This window comes from Anas platyrhynchos, chromosome 2 (genome assembly GCF_047663525.1).
Source record: "Anas platyrhynchos isolate ZD024472 breed Pekin duck chromosome 2, IASCAAS_PekinDuck_T2T, whole genome shotgun sequence".
Taxonomy (NCBI): Eukaryota; Metazoa; Chordata; class Aves; order Anseriformes; family Anatidae; genus Anas; species Anas platyrhynchos.
The window spans coordinates 89,598,014-89,613,473 of record NC_092588.1 but is presented as its reverse complement, the minus strand read 5'-3'; the positions used below and the strand labels follow the sequence as shown (position 1 = coordinate 89,613,473).

General features: G+C 40.6%; 1 protein-coding gene across 2 annotated transcripts in view; it reads left to right on the top strand.

Annotated features, from left to right (window-relative positions):
- Positions 1-15,460, top strand: part of F13A1 (coagulation factor XIII A chain) — a 65,532-nt gene that overhangs the window by 35,646 nt on the left and 14,426 nt on the right. For both annotated transcript variants that reach the window (XM_005010706.6, XM_005010705.6), the window contains exons 7-10: positions 672-846; positions 7,365-7,503; positions 14,202-14,305; positions 15,135-15,223. In XM_005010706.6, coding sequence (XP_005010763.1) covers positions 672-846; positions 7,365-7,503; positions 14,202-14,305; positions 15,135-15,223 — 507 coding nt within the window. The remainder of the gene's footprint in view (positions 1-671; positions 847-7,364; positions 7,504-14,201; positions 14,306-15,134; positions 15,224-15,460) is intronic.

The following is a 15,460-nucleotide window of genomic DNA, read 5'->3' as shown; positions in this document are numbered from 1 at the left end:
TTTGCACAGCCTCAACTGGTTTGGTTTAAATTGCAGCTAGGAGATGTATTGCTCGTTAATGTCTATCAGTATAGCCATTAGTCAGCAAAACTCCGCACTTTTGTGTAATCTTACCAACAGAAAACCTACACAGCAAATTCCTTCTTGTTTTCATGTGTGCTGGACCGAAGAAATTAGTTTCCACTCTAAAAATAACAGTGGACTGATTCTCCTCCCAATCCACTGTGAGTTGGAAGTGATTTTATTAAAATATCTGGGCTGATACGGACAGGAAAACAGATGATGTTAAGAAAGAATCCAGCTTGATATTTCTGAAGCTTGTTTAGCAGTTTGTAACTGATCATGTTACTAAAAATACATAGCAGTGAGCATGTTTAATGTTAATAAAACTTACTAAATTAGCAACATGAATACTCGCTGTGATGATTTAATTTCACTGTGTTTTTAAGTGTCTGACCTTGATTCAAAATTGTTTGGTGATGGAGAATCTACTACAGCCCTTAGCAAGATTGTTCTGTTCATTTCCTACCTTCATAATTAAACATTTCTCTTATTTCTAGACTAAACTCAGCTATATTCAGTCTCTCACATCCTATCTTTGTCTGCTAGCTTAAAGAGTTCTTTATTGCTCAGTATCTGTCGTCCCTAACATTCATTTTCTCTATCTTTAGATCAATTCCAGGGATGATAATGGTGTTATTGCTGGATCCTGGGACAATACCTACACTTACGGGGTTGCACCTTCAGCCTGGACAGGAAGTGTGGACATCCTCTTGGAATATTACAGTTCTAAGCAGCCAGTGCGATATGGCCAATGCTGGGTCTTTGCTGGTGTCTTCAACACATGTAAGTATCAGTGAGAAAAGCTGCACACTGCTATGCAAATCTTACAGAACAGCATGAGCTTTTAGGTTAAACTAGCTAAAACACTGTGGCTCTGTGATGTACAGGAGTAAATAGTAGAGATACTTAAAAATACATGGCTAAGATAGATGCACTTTACATACATGTAAATACCTGGCATTTCCTTCAGTTCGGCTGCACCTTCACAGTGATATATTAACTATTTACTTGTACAGTAAAATATATTAATTGAGTCACAGAGGGTAAGTTTGGGAGAGAGAAAGGTAGTCTTTTGGCATGCTCCCCATCTCTGTTAGGAAATCTGAGATGAATAGGGAGGCTTGTTATCTAAGTCTGCAGCATGTAGCTATTACCCAGTATGGGGTATGTGATGGTGTATCTACTCCATAAGAGTTAAAAATTTACTTGTCAAGAACTGTTCCTAGTAAGACATGTGCAGTGTCCTAGCACCTATCTACTGAGTACTATTAATACTTTCTATGGAATTTGTAAGCCAGAGTTATCAGGAAAATGTTGTCCTGGTTTGTGAATTGTCTAGCACTACAAGGTTAAGTCTTAACACACTTGCTCAAACTTAGAGCAAGTGTTTTCCAATGTTTCAGCAAAAGAGACATACCAGATTTGAAAACCATGTAGGGAAAACATTGATGGATTGGTCCTTTTTTTTCTTTTCTTTTCTTTCTTTCTTTTCTTTTTTTTCTTTTCTTTTCTTTTCTTTTCTTTTCTTTTCTTTTCTTTTCTTTTCTTTTCTTTTCTTTTCTTTTCTTTTCTTTTCTTTTCTTTTCTTTTCTTTTCTTTTCTTTTCTTTTCTTTTCTTTTCTTTTCTTCTTTTCTCTTTTCTTTTCTCTTCTCTTTTCTTTTCTTTTCTTTTCTTTTCTTTTCTTTTCTTTTCTTTTCTTTTCTTTTCTTTTCTTTTCTTTTCTTTTCTTTTCTTTTCTTTTCTTTTCTTTTCTTTTCTTTTCTTTTCTTTTCTTTCTCTTTTTTCTTTTTTTTTCTGTCTAGCACTTTCTAACAGCATCATCTCAAGTGAAAACTCCTAAAACACTGGAACATGCCAGAGTGTAATAGTGGTCAAGAAAGATGCTGGTAGTGTAAAAGATGTACTTTATATGGATAATTGGGACCAAGCATTGGAAACAATGCTTGTGTCAAGCGCCCTTTGCCAATATAGAGCCAGTCACATAGTTCTTATGCTCATGGCACCAGCCAGTAGAAGTTGAACACAAACTAAAAGTGAGAGTCTGGCTTAAGCCCGGAGGGTCTCCCCTACAGGCACCTACAGCTCATGCATATAAGTATCAAACTGGAGTAGGGACCAGATCAGCCTAGGACCAGGGGGACACAATGGGTATTTTTGCAGGCTTGGGCTCTACTTTGCATCAAGTACTTTTCAGCAACAGATGAAGATCTAAGCTTTGCTTCTTGTATTTTAGATGTGAAGATGAAATTGCAGAAAAACTCACCATGAAACCTTTCCCCTTTTCATCTCTCTCAATATTGCCACGTGTTGCTATCCCCAGGAGTAGCATTGTACTTTTCTTTACATTATTCTTCTAACAAAAATGAAAGATGTTAATGTCCCATCTTCTGCAGCAAATGTGAAAATTACATAATTAACATGTTATAAGACTGGCTCTTCACCCTCAAGCAGCCCTGAGTGTCTCTGTGTTTTCATTTTATTTTTGCCTGTCCCTCATATGTATATTTCATTCGGTGCATAATTTTCCTCCAATCTGGTTAACAGAATTTCATAGCTCAGTTACCTGGGGTAGTTCAAGAGCTCTTCAAAACAGTAAGGACCTCAGAAATAAAGCACCGTTCTGACAACCCAGCCTTCTGCTAGCACATGCTTCTTACAGCTATAGGAGAATTTCAAGTTTCAGGTTTCGCTGCTTTTCTTTCAGATATCTAGAGAGGTTCATGCTTTATTTGGGGGAGTATCTGGCTCTATCCTTGGACACATGAAATAATTCATTTTATTTCTGGCGCCATGGGAAAATCAGCAATCATGCACATCCACAGAACCTGAGAGATGTCTACTTCCTTTATTGCCTGAGGTCATACGGTCTGCCCTTGATACTCCCAAGTCTCTGCACAACACAATGAGTTCAGAAAAGGCCCTTACAAATGTTTCTTATAGATGCAGTTCATCATAGTGACTTCCACAGTCTACTTTCTCTTCTCTACCAGTGCCTCTTCTGGCTTTTTTCTAGATCACAAACACACGTATGGGTTCTCAGACTTTCTCCCTGCACTGGGTGTGAATCACTGCTTCACGGTATTTTGCCTGTAGGGCACTGTGAAACTGGGGCAATGCCACAGAGGCCTGGAGCCTACTGTATTAAACGAAGAGGCATATCTATCTGAGGCAAAATTAGGATCCGTCTGCTGGCTAATTTACTCAAGTCAGAGATCTGGGACTTTGTACTGTAAGGCTTGTTGATGAGTAAAGTTTGGTGAGCATTATGAAATTAAAACTCTGTCCAGTGGCTCATCTGATATGTAGCTGTTTACATGTCCAGCTACTGAACACTCCACAGAGAGGACAGCAAAAGCCTGAACAAGCATGTTGAACTTGAAGTATTGTTCTGAGTTGTGTTTTGAGTCATTCTCAGCTGCCAATGTTTTATCATTGTGACCAGTCCAGCTTTCCAAGGTTACTATATTTTACACTCTGGATAGTCTTCTGTTAAAAATGCTAAAACATTCTGAAAAATGGTCATTAATCTTGAAATTGTCAGACAAATTATTTTCAATGAGCCCTGATGGCTCATGTGGTGGAAGCCTGGGAGGACACTTGAATTAAGTTTAATCAATAGATACATATGGTATTGGATGCATCCAGGTAATTTGTCATCCAGTAACTTGAAATGAATGTGCAGTGCTACTCTGTATGGAGAGTCACGGTAGTGACACTAATGAATATACAAAACCAAGCAGTAGCAGAAAGGGTTGTTCAACACTGCAGCATTGGAACTATTTTAAAATAAGATTTTAACCTAAATGTTTTCCTTAAAAAATAATAATAATAATAAAAAAACCAACAACTCTGTTTTCTGCAGAACCATGCTGGCTCCTAAATCAGAAAACAGGTTTATTGGCTGATCAAGAGGTGCTCTGCAGGACAAGTTCAGTCGCACTCTGATATCCAGTTGGAGAGAAAGAGGTTTTTAGTTCTTCATTATCTTGCCCCTTTTGCTCCCACTTAAAATAGAACCCAGTTGGGTGTTTCACTGTGGCTCTTGTTGCCCTGGCAGGCTAGGACACAAGACCAACCTTGCTTGCTTGATCTCTCTCTGCTGATCAGACACCCTGACTGCTGTTTCTGGCTTTGCTAAAGCCTTTTTAAACAAAAGTTTCCCCCATTTAGCGCTTCAGTCTCCGTCCTTGTACTCCTTTCAATGCTGTTGTGTTACTGAGAGGTTGAGGAATATGTAATGACTCCTACCAGAGGACCTCTTCTCAGCTGAAGCTCCTAATCCCCCTGGCGAATCAAGCATATGGTTTATAAAAGGGTGTACTGCAGGGCATAGAGATAACCCAAAGAGCCAGCCCCAGAAAATGGGCCCTCAGCCCCCCAGCCCTCCTCCTTCTTCCATGTGAGGGCATCTTCCAGGCCGCTCCCAACACAGCCACCTTTGGCCATGTGCGGGCCACTCCATCCCAGAGGCTTTCTGAGGTCACAGTGGCCACCACTGCCCCAACTTTGCCCCAGGCTCTATAGAACAGGACCGCTGCAGCTGGCCCACCACTTGCTCAGCTACTCAGTCATCTGAGAACCAGCGTACGCGGCAGGAAGAAGACTAGAGAAAAGAGCGAGGCGAGCGGCAGCCCTCCTCAGTTTGAGGACAGTGATGGGGTCTGAGGAAGCACCAAGAAGGAAGGCAGCTAACGAGAAGTGTCATGGGCAGAGGGAAAGCGCCTGCGGCACAAAAGACACCAGTGCCCGAGGGACCTCTGGCGCCCAGCCCACAGACAAATATAAGCAGTATCATTGGCACCGCAATGACGTGGGGAACAGGCCAGCCCCTCAAAAATACAGTGGCAGGGGGGCTGGGCCTAACCATTGGTGCAGTGGTGGTGTGGAGCAAAGGCAGGAGTGTCAGGCAGACAGCCGTGGGGAGCAGAGGTGTGCCTATCATCTGGAACGCAGTGTGGGACCCTGCTATGGCTGTAAAACAGGTGGCAGTGTTGAATCCATGCATGGAAATCAAGCAGACAGTGGCATGGGACCTAAATGAGGAACTCGATGACCCCCTGGTTCGGCACTCTGGCCTGAGAACATTCTGGATGGAAGGCATCCCGTTTGGGCAGTCCCAGGCAAGGGCTGGCTTAGCCTTCTGCCCAACACTGTGGAGTCCATGGAGCTGAGTCCACAAGAAGAGGTGGAGGAACTGATGGAAGTGGATCCACCTCAGCCAGATCAGACCTGGGGCTACCACAGAATGTCTTTGCTCTGTGCCATCAGTGCACACCAACCACATCGCAGCAGGGCCCGGCAATCTCCCTACTCGTCATCACTCAGGCTCCATCCCAAGCATTAGCTTGGAGCCCCCAAACACCATGGACGTCCTGCAGGCTTTCCTGCAAGACGTCCCAGCAATAAACCACTCTTGCCAATTCTCAGGGGTTGTGTGAGTGCTTCTTTCCCATCCCCCAGCCCTTGTGCCCGAGGTAGCATCCCTTCTGCACAGAGCCTCGAGGAACAGCACAAGAGAGGACCCAGCTTCCTTCGCACTGCTGCACTGGGGTGACAGGAGGAGTCCCCGAGGGCCAACATGCACCTTTAACATTTGTGAAAATAGACTGAGGGGTGAAAATAGTGTGTAAGCAATTATAGGTGGCTAATTTCTTATATTAGGAATGAGTTTCTTTATCTGAGTAATTTGTAACGACAGACATGGAGAAAGCTGAGGTATTCAGCAACTTCTTTGCCTCCATCTGCACTGGTAAACAGGCTTCCCAAGTCTTTCATTTCCCTGAACACGTATGTAGATGGAGGCTGGGGGAGCAAAGTCGCACCCACTGTAAATGAAGAGCAGAGTAGATTCGACACCACCTGGTGAATCTAAACAGGTACAAGACTATGGGACCTGATGACATAAATCCTAGGGTCCTGAGGGAACTGGCTGACGTAGTTGCCAAGCCTCTCTACTTCATAGCTGAAAAGTCCTGGCATTCAGGCGATGTCCCTGGTGAGTGGAAAAATGGAAACATCATGCCCCTACTCTTCAACAATTAAAACAAAGAATTGAACAAAGAGCACTTCTCTTCAACAATTAAAACAATTAGGAGACATTTCTTCTCAGAAAGAGTGGTCAGGCATTGGGACAGGTTGCCCAGGGAGGTGGTGGAGGCACCTCCCTTGAATGTCCCTGGGGGCATTCAAGGAAAGGTTGGATCTGGTACACAGGTTCAGTGGGTGACATTGGTGGTAGGGGGATGATTGGACCAGATGATCTTGAAGGTCTTTTCCAACCTTAATTTTTCTATGATTCTATGATTCTATGATTCTAATTTTATTTTGGATGAAAGTCATCTTTCATCTGAACAAGCTGAGATGATATGTCACTCTGCAGCCCCACTTTCTCCATGAGGCTGTGCCCCATGTCTGTTCCTATCTGCCAGGGTGCACCATAAAACAAGTCTAATGATGCACTGCTGTACTTCAGATATAGCCGTAGCTTTTCCACATACCCCAACTTTACCACTTGGCAACTGGGGAAAAGAGTCATCAGCTACTTTGTGATCATCTGAAATTTAGGGGTAGAAGGCTTTTTTTTTTTTTTTTTTTTTTTTTGCTTATTTTTTTTTTTTTAATCCACCTTTTAAGATCTTCTGTGGGAAGGGACTGTTGATTCCAAAGTACTACAGGATACTATTACTTAGCAATCAATAAAAATTCTGTAATGCATTTTGTTCAGACTCTGACGTTTCACTTGCAAATAATGCAGATTTCTCCCCTTGTTAGCAATCAGTTTCTGCTTTATTCTTTGTATTCTCCAGATCCCTTCTGATAACAGATGTCAAACAGGGAAACTCCAAGTCAGCCACAAGGAGACATTTTCAATTCATCTTCATTTCAGCACAGTCTCTCCTGATTCTCCTGGTTTACTGATAATATATTCTTCATGTCTTGGAATCTCAAAATTATTTTTCTTCATACCACATTTGATCATGTAGTAGACCTATTGCATCCAGATTTGCCCTGAAAAGCTGCAGAGTTGTCAGTATGCAGGGCTATTTGAAAAAATTAGTAACTGGGTGCTTAAGTTATAGTGATTGTATAACTACCTATCTTTGCTCATCATTCTGGGATCAAATAAAATATTTAAAATATTCTATATAAAGCTATATAGGAGGAATAATTTGGGTTGATTTAACTGAGTTTTCCTATTTTATTTCAGTTATTAATAAGTTCTCTCTACTTATCCTGTCATCCATGAGCACAGGATTTGCTCCTCATATTTGTCCTCATTACATTTCTCTGTTTGCCACAGTTCTGAGGTGCTTGGGGATACCTGCAAGACTCATTACCAACTATTCTTCTGCCCATGACAACAATGCAAATTTACAGTTGGACTTCTTTCTGGATGACGAAGGGCAGGTGGATGCCAAATTGACAAAAGACTCCATCTGGTGAGTTCTCCTGGCAAATACCTGTAATGTGTCAACCATATATGTAGTAAAAAAAATAAAAAAAAATAAAAAAAAGTGTGTGAGAGGAGAGAGAGAGAGAAGAAATATTTGTGATTTATTTATTTCACTTTTCATTGAAGACCATTGCTAGCTTACAGAAAATAGAATGAATGCACTGTTGTTAGGCAGATGAATGTGAAGTGCTTGTCATATAAAGAGACAAGCCCTAGGGTATCTGTGAGATCACTACTAATATTACCATTCAGTAGTGCACATTTAACCACACTGAAGGAAACTTGAAATGACTTTGTGCTCCTTAAGGACAGGCTGGTCCTCAAAATGGAAAGGAGCACTTCCATCGGTCCTGAGCCAGCTACAAAGAGATACCTCACTATCTATGGTAAAGCACCCTTCTTGTTCTGCTTCCACCCAGTTGTCATATTTTTCAAATAAATCCCATTATTTAAATCCAAATTCAGTTGAAAAAGAAACAAGCCAAGCTATCACACAAGTTACTGAAATGCTACCACCAGATTTATAAAAAGAAAACTCCCTGGGAACAAGAAAAGGAATCTACATACAATTTTGGAGAAGGAAGTCCTCTACCTTTCTCCTCAAACTCTTACTGTCTCTTGTCTGACAGGAGAAGCGTAGCACATATTGATTATATGCTCTGTTCAGTAAAAATTATGTGAGGGTTATTGGGCCTCAAGCCTTTCCTCCTCAGAGTGAAGCAGTGAATGTGACCCCTGTATATATTGCTATATTCAGGAGATACTTGTCCTATTCAGTGTTAATTTACTTGATTTGTGTCAATGATATCTTCACCTCATCAGCATAGCTACTCATCAGCTTGTTTCATTAACAACTTAATCCCTGGAAGTCTTTATATTAAAACTGTAATAAATCCATTCTGTGGTGGATGAAATGACTGAACTTGTTGCTGTAACTAAGTAATTTCCATAATCTGTTACCAAAATGCAATCTAAGGTTCATTTACATCTGTAGCCTATATCACACCATCACTGGCAATAGGGGAGGCTGGAAGAGACCTCTGAAAGTCATCTCATCCAGTACTCTGCTCAAAGCAAGGTCTGCTAGAGCAGTTTCCACCTGGGTTTTGAAAACCTGCAAGGATGGGCACTCCATCCATGGGGCAACCCATGCCAGTGTTCAAATATTCACAGTAAAAATGTTTCCTTATGTTCAGACAAAATTTCCTGTGCATTACTTCTTGTCTTGTCTTTGTGGCCACTGAGAAGAGTCTGTTTTTGTCTTCCGCCCCAGCACCCTCTCTTTCTAATCAGTTACTTATATTTGATTAGAGCCATATTATACCTGATTAGAAGGTCCAACTATCATTGAAACTTTCCATCTCCAGGCCAAACAGTCCCAGCCCTCTAAGCCTCTTCTGATATACAACTTCTGATGTATCAGCCATTCTTCTCAGTTTTCTGTATCTGCAAACCTGCTGAAGGTGCAGCTGGTCCCATAATCCAGGCCATTAATGAAGATGTTGAAAAGTATTGGACCCAGCATTGACCCTAGTGACACAGCTAGTGACTAGCCCCAGGCAGATTTCATGCCACTGATCACAACCCTCTGAACCCAGCAGTTTTCAGTACACCACACCTCATTGTCCACTTGTCTAGTCTATACTTCAGTAGTTTGTCCACGAGGATGTTACAGAAAACAGTGCTAAAGAGCAAACAAACAAACAAACAAAAAATAACCAACAACTATTGCTTGGCCTCCCCTTGCCCAGTCAGTCATTTTATCACAGAAGGCAATCAGGTTGGTCAGACATGGCTTCCCCCTTGTAAATGCATGCTGACTACTGCCAATCATCATGTCCTTACTATTTTTTAAAACATTTTCCAGAAGAATTTGCTCTATCACCTTTCCAGGGATCAAGGGGCTTATACATCTGTAGTTCCCTGGATGCTGATGATGTTTCTCTTTCTTGAAGAAAAGAGTGCTATTTACTTTCTTAAGGTCCTCAGGAACCAATCCAATCACCAAGACATTTCAAAGGCAAATATGAGGGGCCTCACAGTGCCACCAGACAGCTCCCTCAGAACTTGTGGGTTCATCCCATCAGGTCAATTGGACTTGTGTGTATACACAGAATTTGTCTGAATATTCCCTAACTTTATTCTTTACTTTTTATAGTGACAGTGATATAGCAGTGGAACAGATTGCCCAGAGAGACCGTGTTTACTTCTCCAGAGAAGTAGTTTACAAGAGTTTTTTTTGTCCAGAGTTTACTTCTCTGGAGATATTCAAGACCTGCCTGAATCTTTAATATTCAAGATCCTGTGCAATGTGCTTTAGGTGACCCTGCTTGAGCAAGGAGTGTGGACTAGTTGATCTGCAGAGGTCCTTTTCAACCTTAACCATTCTGTGATCCTCAATGGCTGATAGAGGATCATTGCACTAGACTTTCCACAGTGGGTTCAAATGCCTATTATTCCTGAAGGCAAATCTTAGCAGTAACTAAGAAGAAAAAATACATTGAGTACTTTGACTTTTCTTACTCCACTGTCACCAGGTCTGCTACCTCATTCAACAGTAGACCCAAGTTTTCTGTAGTCTTCCTTTTGTTACCAATGCACTTGCCTTTCTTGTTGCCCTTCACATCTGTTTGATTTGACATACTCTGATTTGTGCTTTGTCATTCCTAAACTTGTCTCTGCATGCTTAGACAGTGTTTCTACATTACTTCTGGGTAACTAGTTCCTGATTCCGCTAATGCACTCTCTTTTTATGTTTAAGTTTAGTTCAGACCACCTTGCAGGCCTCATGCTACTTTTGGTTGATTTCCTGCACATGGAGGTTGACCAGTCTTAAACTTGGAAGAGGTGATCCTTGAAAACAAATGAGCTCTCTTGGACCCGTCTTCTATTCAGGACTGCCTCCCATGGGATTCTTCCAAGCAGGACCCTAAACAGGCCAAAATCTGCTCTCTTGAAGTCCAGGGTTGTGGTCCTGCTGTCTTGTCTGACTTGTTCGTTCCTCTCAGGATCCTTAGGGGTTCCCAGCCTGCTAAGCTCTATTTGATCTGTGTGGCAGCGTGACCTCAGTATTTCTCATGGGGCTGGTCCTCCTATGGCTCAAAGAGCTGTAAAGGAACAGCCAATCATTTAAAATCACACCTGCCTAAAAATGATTTGAAACAAGATTCAATGATTCACCATTCAGACTGTATACACCCAGTAATGGATCACTGCCATGCTTCAGACTTTCACTATCTTACCTCCTCTTCTTCTTCCCTTCTCCTAACTGATTCATGAAACAACTCTGACCCACTTTTGACATTTCCTTGTCCTTCCCTACCTCTCCTTTTCCTAGCTTTTTTTCCAAGGCTTCTGAATTCAGTCCTGTATTTTTCCATTCTTTTGGGGCGGGGACAGATCATCCAAAGTCATCCTTGTTCCACTGAAATCCATATACAACTTCACACCAGCATTTTGTCCTCCCATCCTCCTTTTTTTTTTTTTCTTCTGTGATTACTTTTTGAACTGCCTTGTTCATTCCTTTTTATCCTCATGATGCATTTATTAGTACATGGTGCACATAACCCTTTGGGCATAATTTGGGCATTACATACCTCTTTTCATTTCTCCTCTGTGTCCTTTCTCTTCATTACTCTGTAACACTCCATGGTTGCCCACATGCAGACTCTTATATGGCTCGTGTCTTAACCTTGATTTTATTTTTAATGTCTCTTTTACTTTTTTTTATTATTATTGTTAAGAAGACAAGGTCAAGGGATTCATAATGATTTTTTTTAATGGATTTCTCACTTTTATTTATAATCTCTTGCAATCTGGAAACAAAACTCTTTTTCTTTATTAATATATCATTTCTATTGCTTTGTACTGCTGAAGCTAATCTGTCTTCAGGTTTTAAATACTCTCAGACTTCAGGAGCACTTGGAGCCAGAATTTTCAGTCCAATCCATCTCTGAGTGTGGGGCTCCCTCTGAATGCTATCTGACATTTATTTATTTTTATTAAAGAGCATTTTTTCCCTTGGGATAGGAAACAACAACAACAACAAAACACAAATACAGAATTACACAGACTTTGCAAAAAGTTATTTTTATAAAGCTGGCCGGATTTGGGCCAATCAGTACTGCTTCTGTCCCCTTACTTTGTTCTCCTTGTCTTTCTTAATGATGATAGAAAGACACTTAAAGAATATTTCTCTTGGATGGAAATCAAGACTCACTCCTACTGTGAAGTTCAAACAGACCAACATCAGTACCTCAGAAGTCACCCAGCCCCATGTGTATTCACCCACGTCCTGTGAGAGAGCCTTTCTGAAATCTCTGCTTTCCCATTCATTTCCAACTCACTTTTCTCTTAAAGTCTATCTCAATCCCAATGCCCAAGCTTATTAGCTGATGAAAGGGCAACAACTGTTTCCAGCATGTGGCTGCCTCATAAGCAATACCAAGTACCCTTCTTAAATTGTCTTCCAGGCATAAAACCCACCCGGTCATCTTTTATTAATTTCCCCATTGCTTTGTTTAGTCTATTCGTAATTATCTCTGTAAATATTTAATGGTCACTACATTGATCTGTATAGCCATTCTTGCTTTCTTTAATGTCTCAGGATTGCTGTAGAATACAAGAACTACAGATTCAGTTTAACAAATTATGGCTTCAGAGCCAGATCCTCAGCTGTGCTCATTTCTGCCAAAGTGAATTTTCTGCTACATTTTGGAGAGGGAAATATTCCCCTCATCCTCCTTTCCTTAATGTTTGTGCTTTACAAACAGTGCATTTCTGTCCATTCACATTCAATAACCTGATGTGTATTTGTTATTTGCGTGGCAGCAGACCTAGAAGGATTGCTGTCCTGTCGCACTCAAAACTACACCAATAGAAACCAGTGAGAAAGGCCCAATCCCCTAGGGAGAATATAGAATGATAAGATACTGCATTATCTAATTACAGAATTGAAGCAGAGTTGCTTTTTTTTTTTTTTTCCACAGTGTTATTCTCCCCACCTCTCCTACCCCCCACCTTGTTTTTATCATCTTTCCCTCCTGTCTGCTCTTCAGGTTGTTCTTTTGCAGAACATAAAGCCAATGACACATCTAAGTTTGATTCAAAGTGAACCAGTGAGTGCTTCAGGGCAGGTATTGTCTTTCTCACATGCTGGCATAACAGCTTTCAAAAACCCACCTACCATAAAGTGCATCCCCATCCTCTGGTAGCCCTCAGCTAAGCTCTGTGAGCATGATTCAGCATTGACTACTCTCAGCAGCATCAAAAATTCTCTGAGTGTGCGTCATTTTCCTTGAATAATTCCTTTTTCTGTAGTGGTGCTTCATTAACTCTCTTAACTGACAAGTTTTACCCTGATCCAAGCTTTCATTTCCACTTTGAAAAGTCTTGTTAGACAAGCTTCAGATCCTTCTGACTCTGCTTTGTGGCTGGTTTTCACCTATTATTAATGAAATGGTCAGAGATTAACAATCCCCATTTCTGTTGCTAATATCATTGCATGTACTAGTGGCTGTATCAGCAGCTACACAGATGTAATTTTATTCATATCTGCTGTAGGATATGTATAATTTGCAAGCAAAATTGCCCCTTTCTCTACTTCTTCCTTCTCTTCTTTTTTTTTTTTTTCCCTGCAGTAATGAAATTAAAACACTTTGCTGGCTTTACTGCAAGACCCTCTTTGTACATTGCTTTTCTTCTTTGCTCATGCTCTCCCTTGAGCATGGGTAACATTGCAGGAAGAGAGTGACAAGATTTGTCCTGTCCATTTATCTTTGAAATATTCTGGGCAGACTGGGATGACGCTGTAGTGTGTTTTTTTCTTTTGCTGAGCATCCTATCAGATGAGGGCATTTATAGACTGAGTGCATAGATTAATCACTCCAATAAATACACCTTCCAGCAGTACTGTCCTGGTCTCTAAAGGTTTTTTGAACACCTGGTCCATGATAGTAACAGGTGGGTCTTATAGAAAGCTGTGCATTCTAGATCTGCCCTCTTTAATTGGTGTGACAGACTGGAGAGGCCTTATAAGAAATCCACAATGAGTGTAGTCTTATGAAGCCTGTGTGAGGTCTTTTTCTCAAACAACATGGAAAGCAGTTGAGCATGTTTGTTATCAACCATGAAAACAAAGTTACACACTATACTGTTGAGTTGATCCTGAAATCTCTTCAGTGAAGGTACCAAAGCTTTAGTCTTACTAGTTATAAAGCAGAACAAACTTCAATGGCTTGAAGAAGATTCAAAGATTGATTTGGAGAGCAAGTTGAAGTAGAGGTGGCCTCCATAGAAATAAAAGATTATAGCCATCTCACAGCTCCAATTTTAGGGACATCGGGCTGGAAAGAGATTGTAGTGTGTGTAGTTCTTCATATACCCCAACAACCTCCAAGCACTGTAATATTTTCTCAGAGATATATGCATTCAGCACACAATAGAAGAACAAAAAGTCTTCTTCAACTTACATTCAAGGGTCTATAATGAAGGATTTTCATGTTTTAACTGAGAGATCTCAAACTGTTAGACTTAAAAATATATTCTTTAAAAAGAGCAGACTTTTTCACATCTAAATTGGCACATGTTGCTATTGAAGCAATGGCAGATCATAAAGACACAGGTTTATTTTGGTGTGTATGTTTCTTTCCAATAATTTAATATTTTGGTTTCATCTCTTATAAGGAACTATCATTGCTGGAATGAAGCTTGGATGACCAGACCTGATCTTCCTGTTGGTTTTGGAGGATGGCAGGCTGTTGATGGGACACCCCAAGAAACCAGTGATGGTAATATTGCTTGAGATCCTCCTTAGCACTCTTTCCAACACTTGGATTCTTTGTGGCAAATGATGAGGTGACAATAGCTAACCCAGTGCCAGTATGTTGCCTGTGACAAACTTTTAACCAGATAACCACACTCAACTTCACTCAGGGTTTTCTCCTGAATTGTTTTGAGCTCTAAAATAGATCTGTCCTTATTACAACACTGCTCATGACACACGTGCACAAAATCTTACTTGAGAAGTGTCCTGCTTTGTACAGAAGAGATGTAGTTCCATTGCTGAAAGATGGCTTTCAAATTTTTAGAAAACCTATACAGGAGCCTAATCAAATGAGTTCTCTTTCATTATATATCAGCCAGTTTCTGCATCCCATGTTAAACTGCCTGAGCAGGCCGTGGACAGGAGAGAAAAAGTGAAAAGCCACTGCTGTTTCTTCCCAGTCTTTAATTTTCCAGTTCTTGAAAGACATCTTTAGCAGATATGAAGTGAGATATTTCTCTGTCTATAGATTAACTGATCTCTCCCAATATTATTTGCTATAACCAAAATCAGCTTTAGCTTCATTTAAAGTACTTGAGACTTACAGTGGGCTTCATGATGTCACTAAGGTACCGAGTCATTATATAGTTTCAGACTTAAGTCTGTGTTGTTTATAGGGCTGGCAACAGAAATTAAGCTTTTCACTTCTTGGTCAGGAATCCCAGTAAACTATTGAAAGTGTTCACCAAAACCCAAGGATTCTTTTTCTTTGAGAAAGGATAATATTTTTACTTTTTTTTTTTTTTAATTATAAAAATAACTTTATCTTTCTTTCCCCCCTGCGCCTCCACCAGGTATGTACAGATGTGGCCCAGCTTCAGTTCAAGCCATTAAACATGGTCACGTTTGCTTCCAATTTGATGCTCCTTTTGTCTTTGCTGAGGTATGTACTTTAAAAATTTTAGTTCATTGAGTGGTATCAGTGGGACAATAGGTGAGACAGAAGATAAGGCTCCACTGCAATTTGTGGATTGAGAAGTTACTTGATATATGCACCACGTTTAAAATAAATCTCATAACTATATTTTTACATGCAGGCCAGTAGGTGTGATATATCTCTAATGAACGACAGAGATTTCTCTAATCTCTGCTCACCAATGTAGTAAGCAGAAAAAGCTGT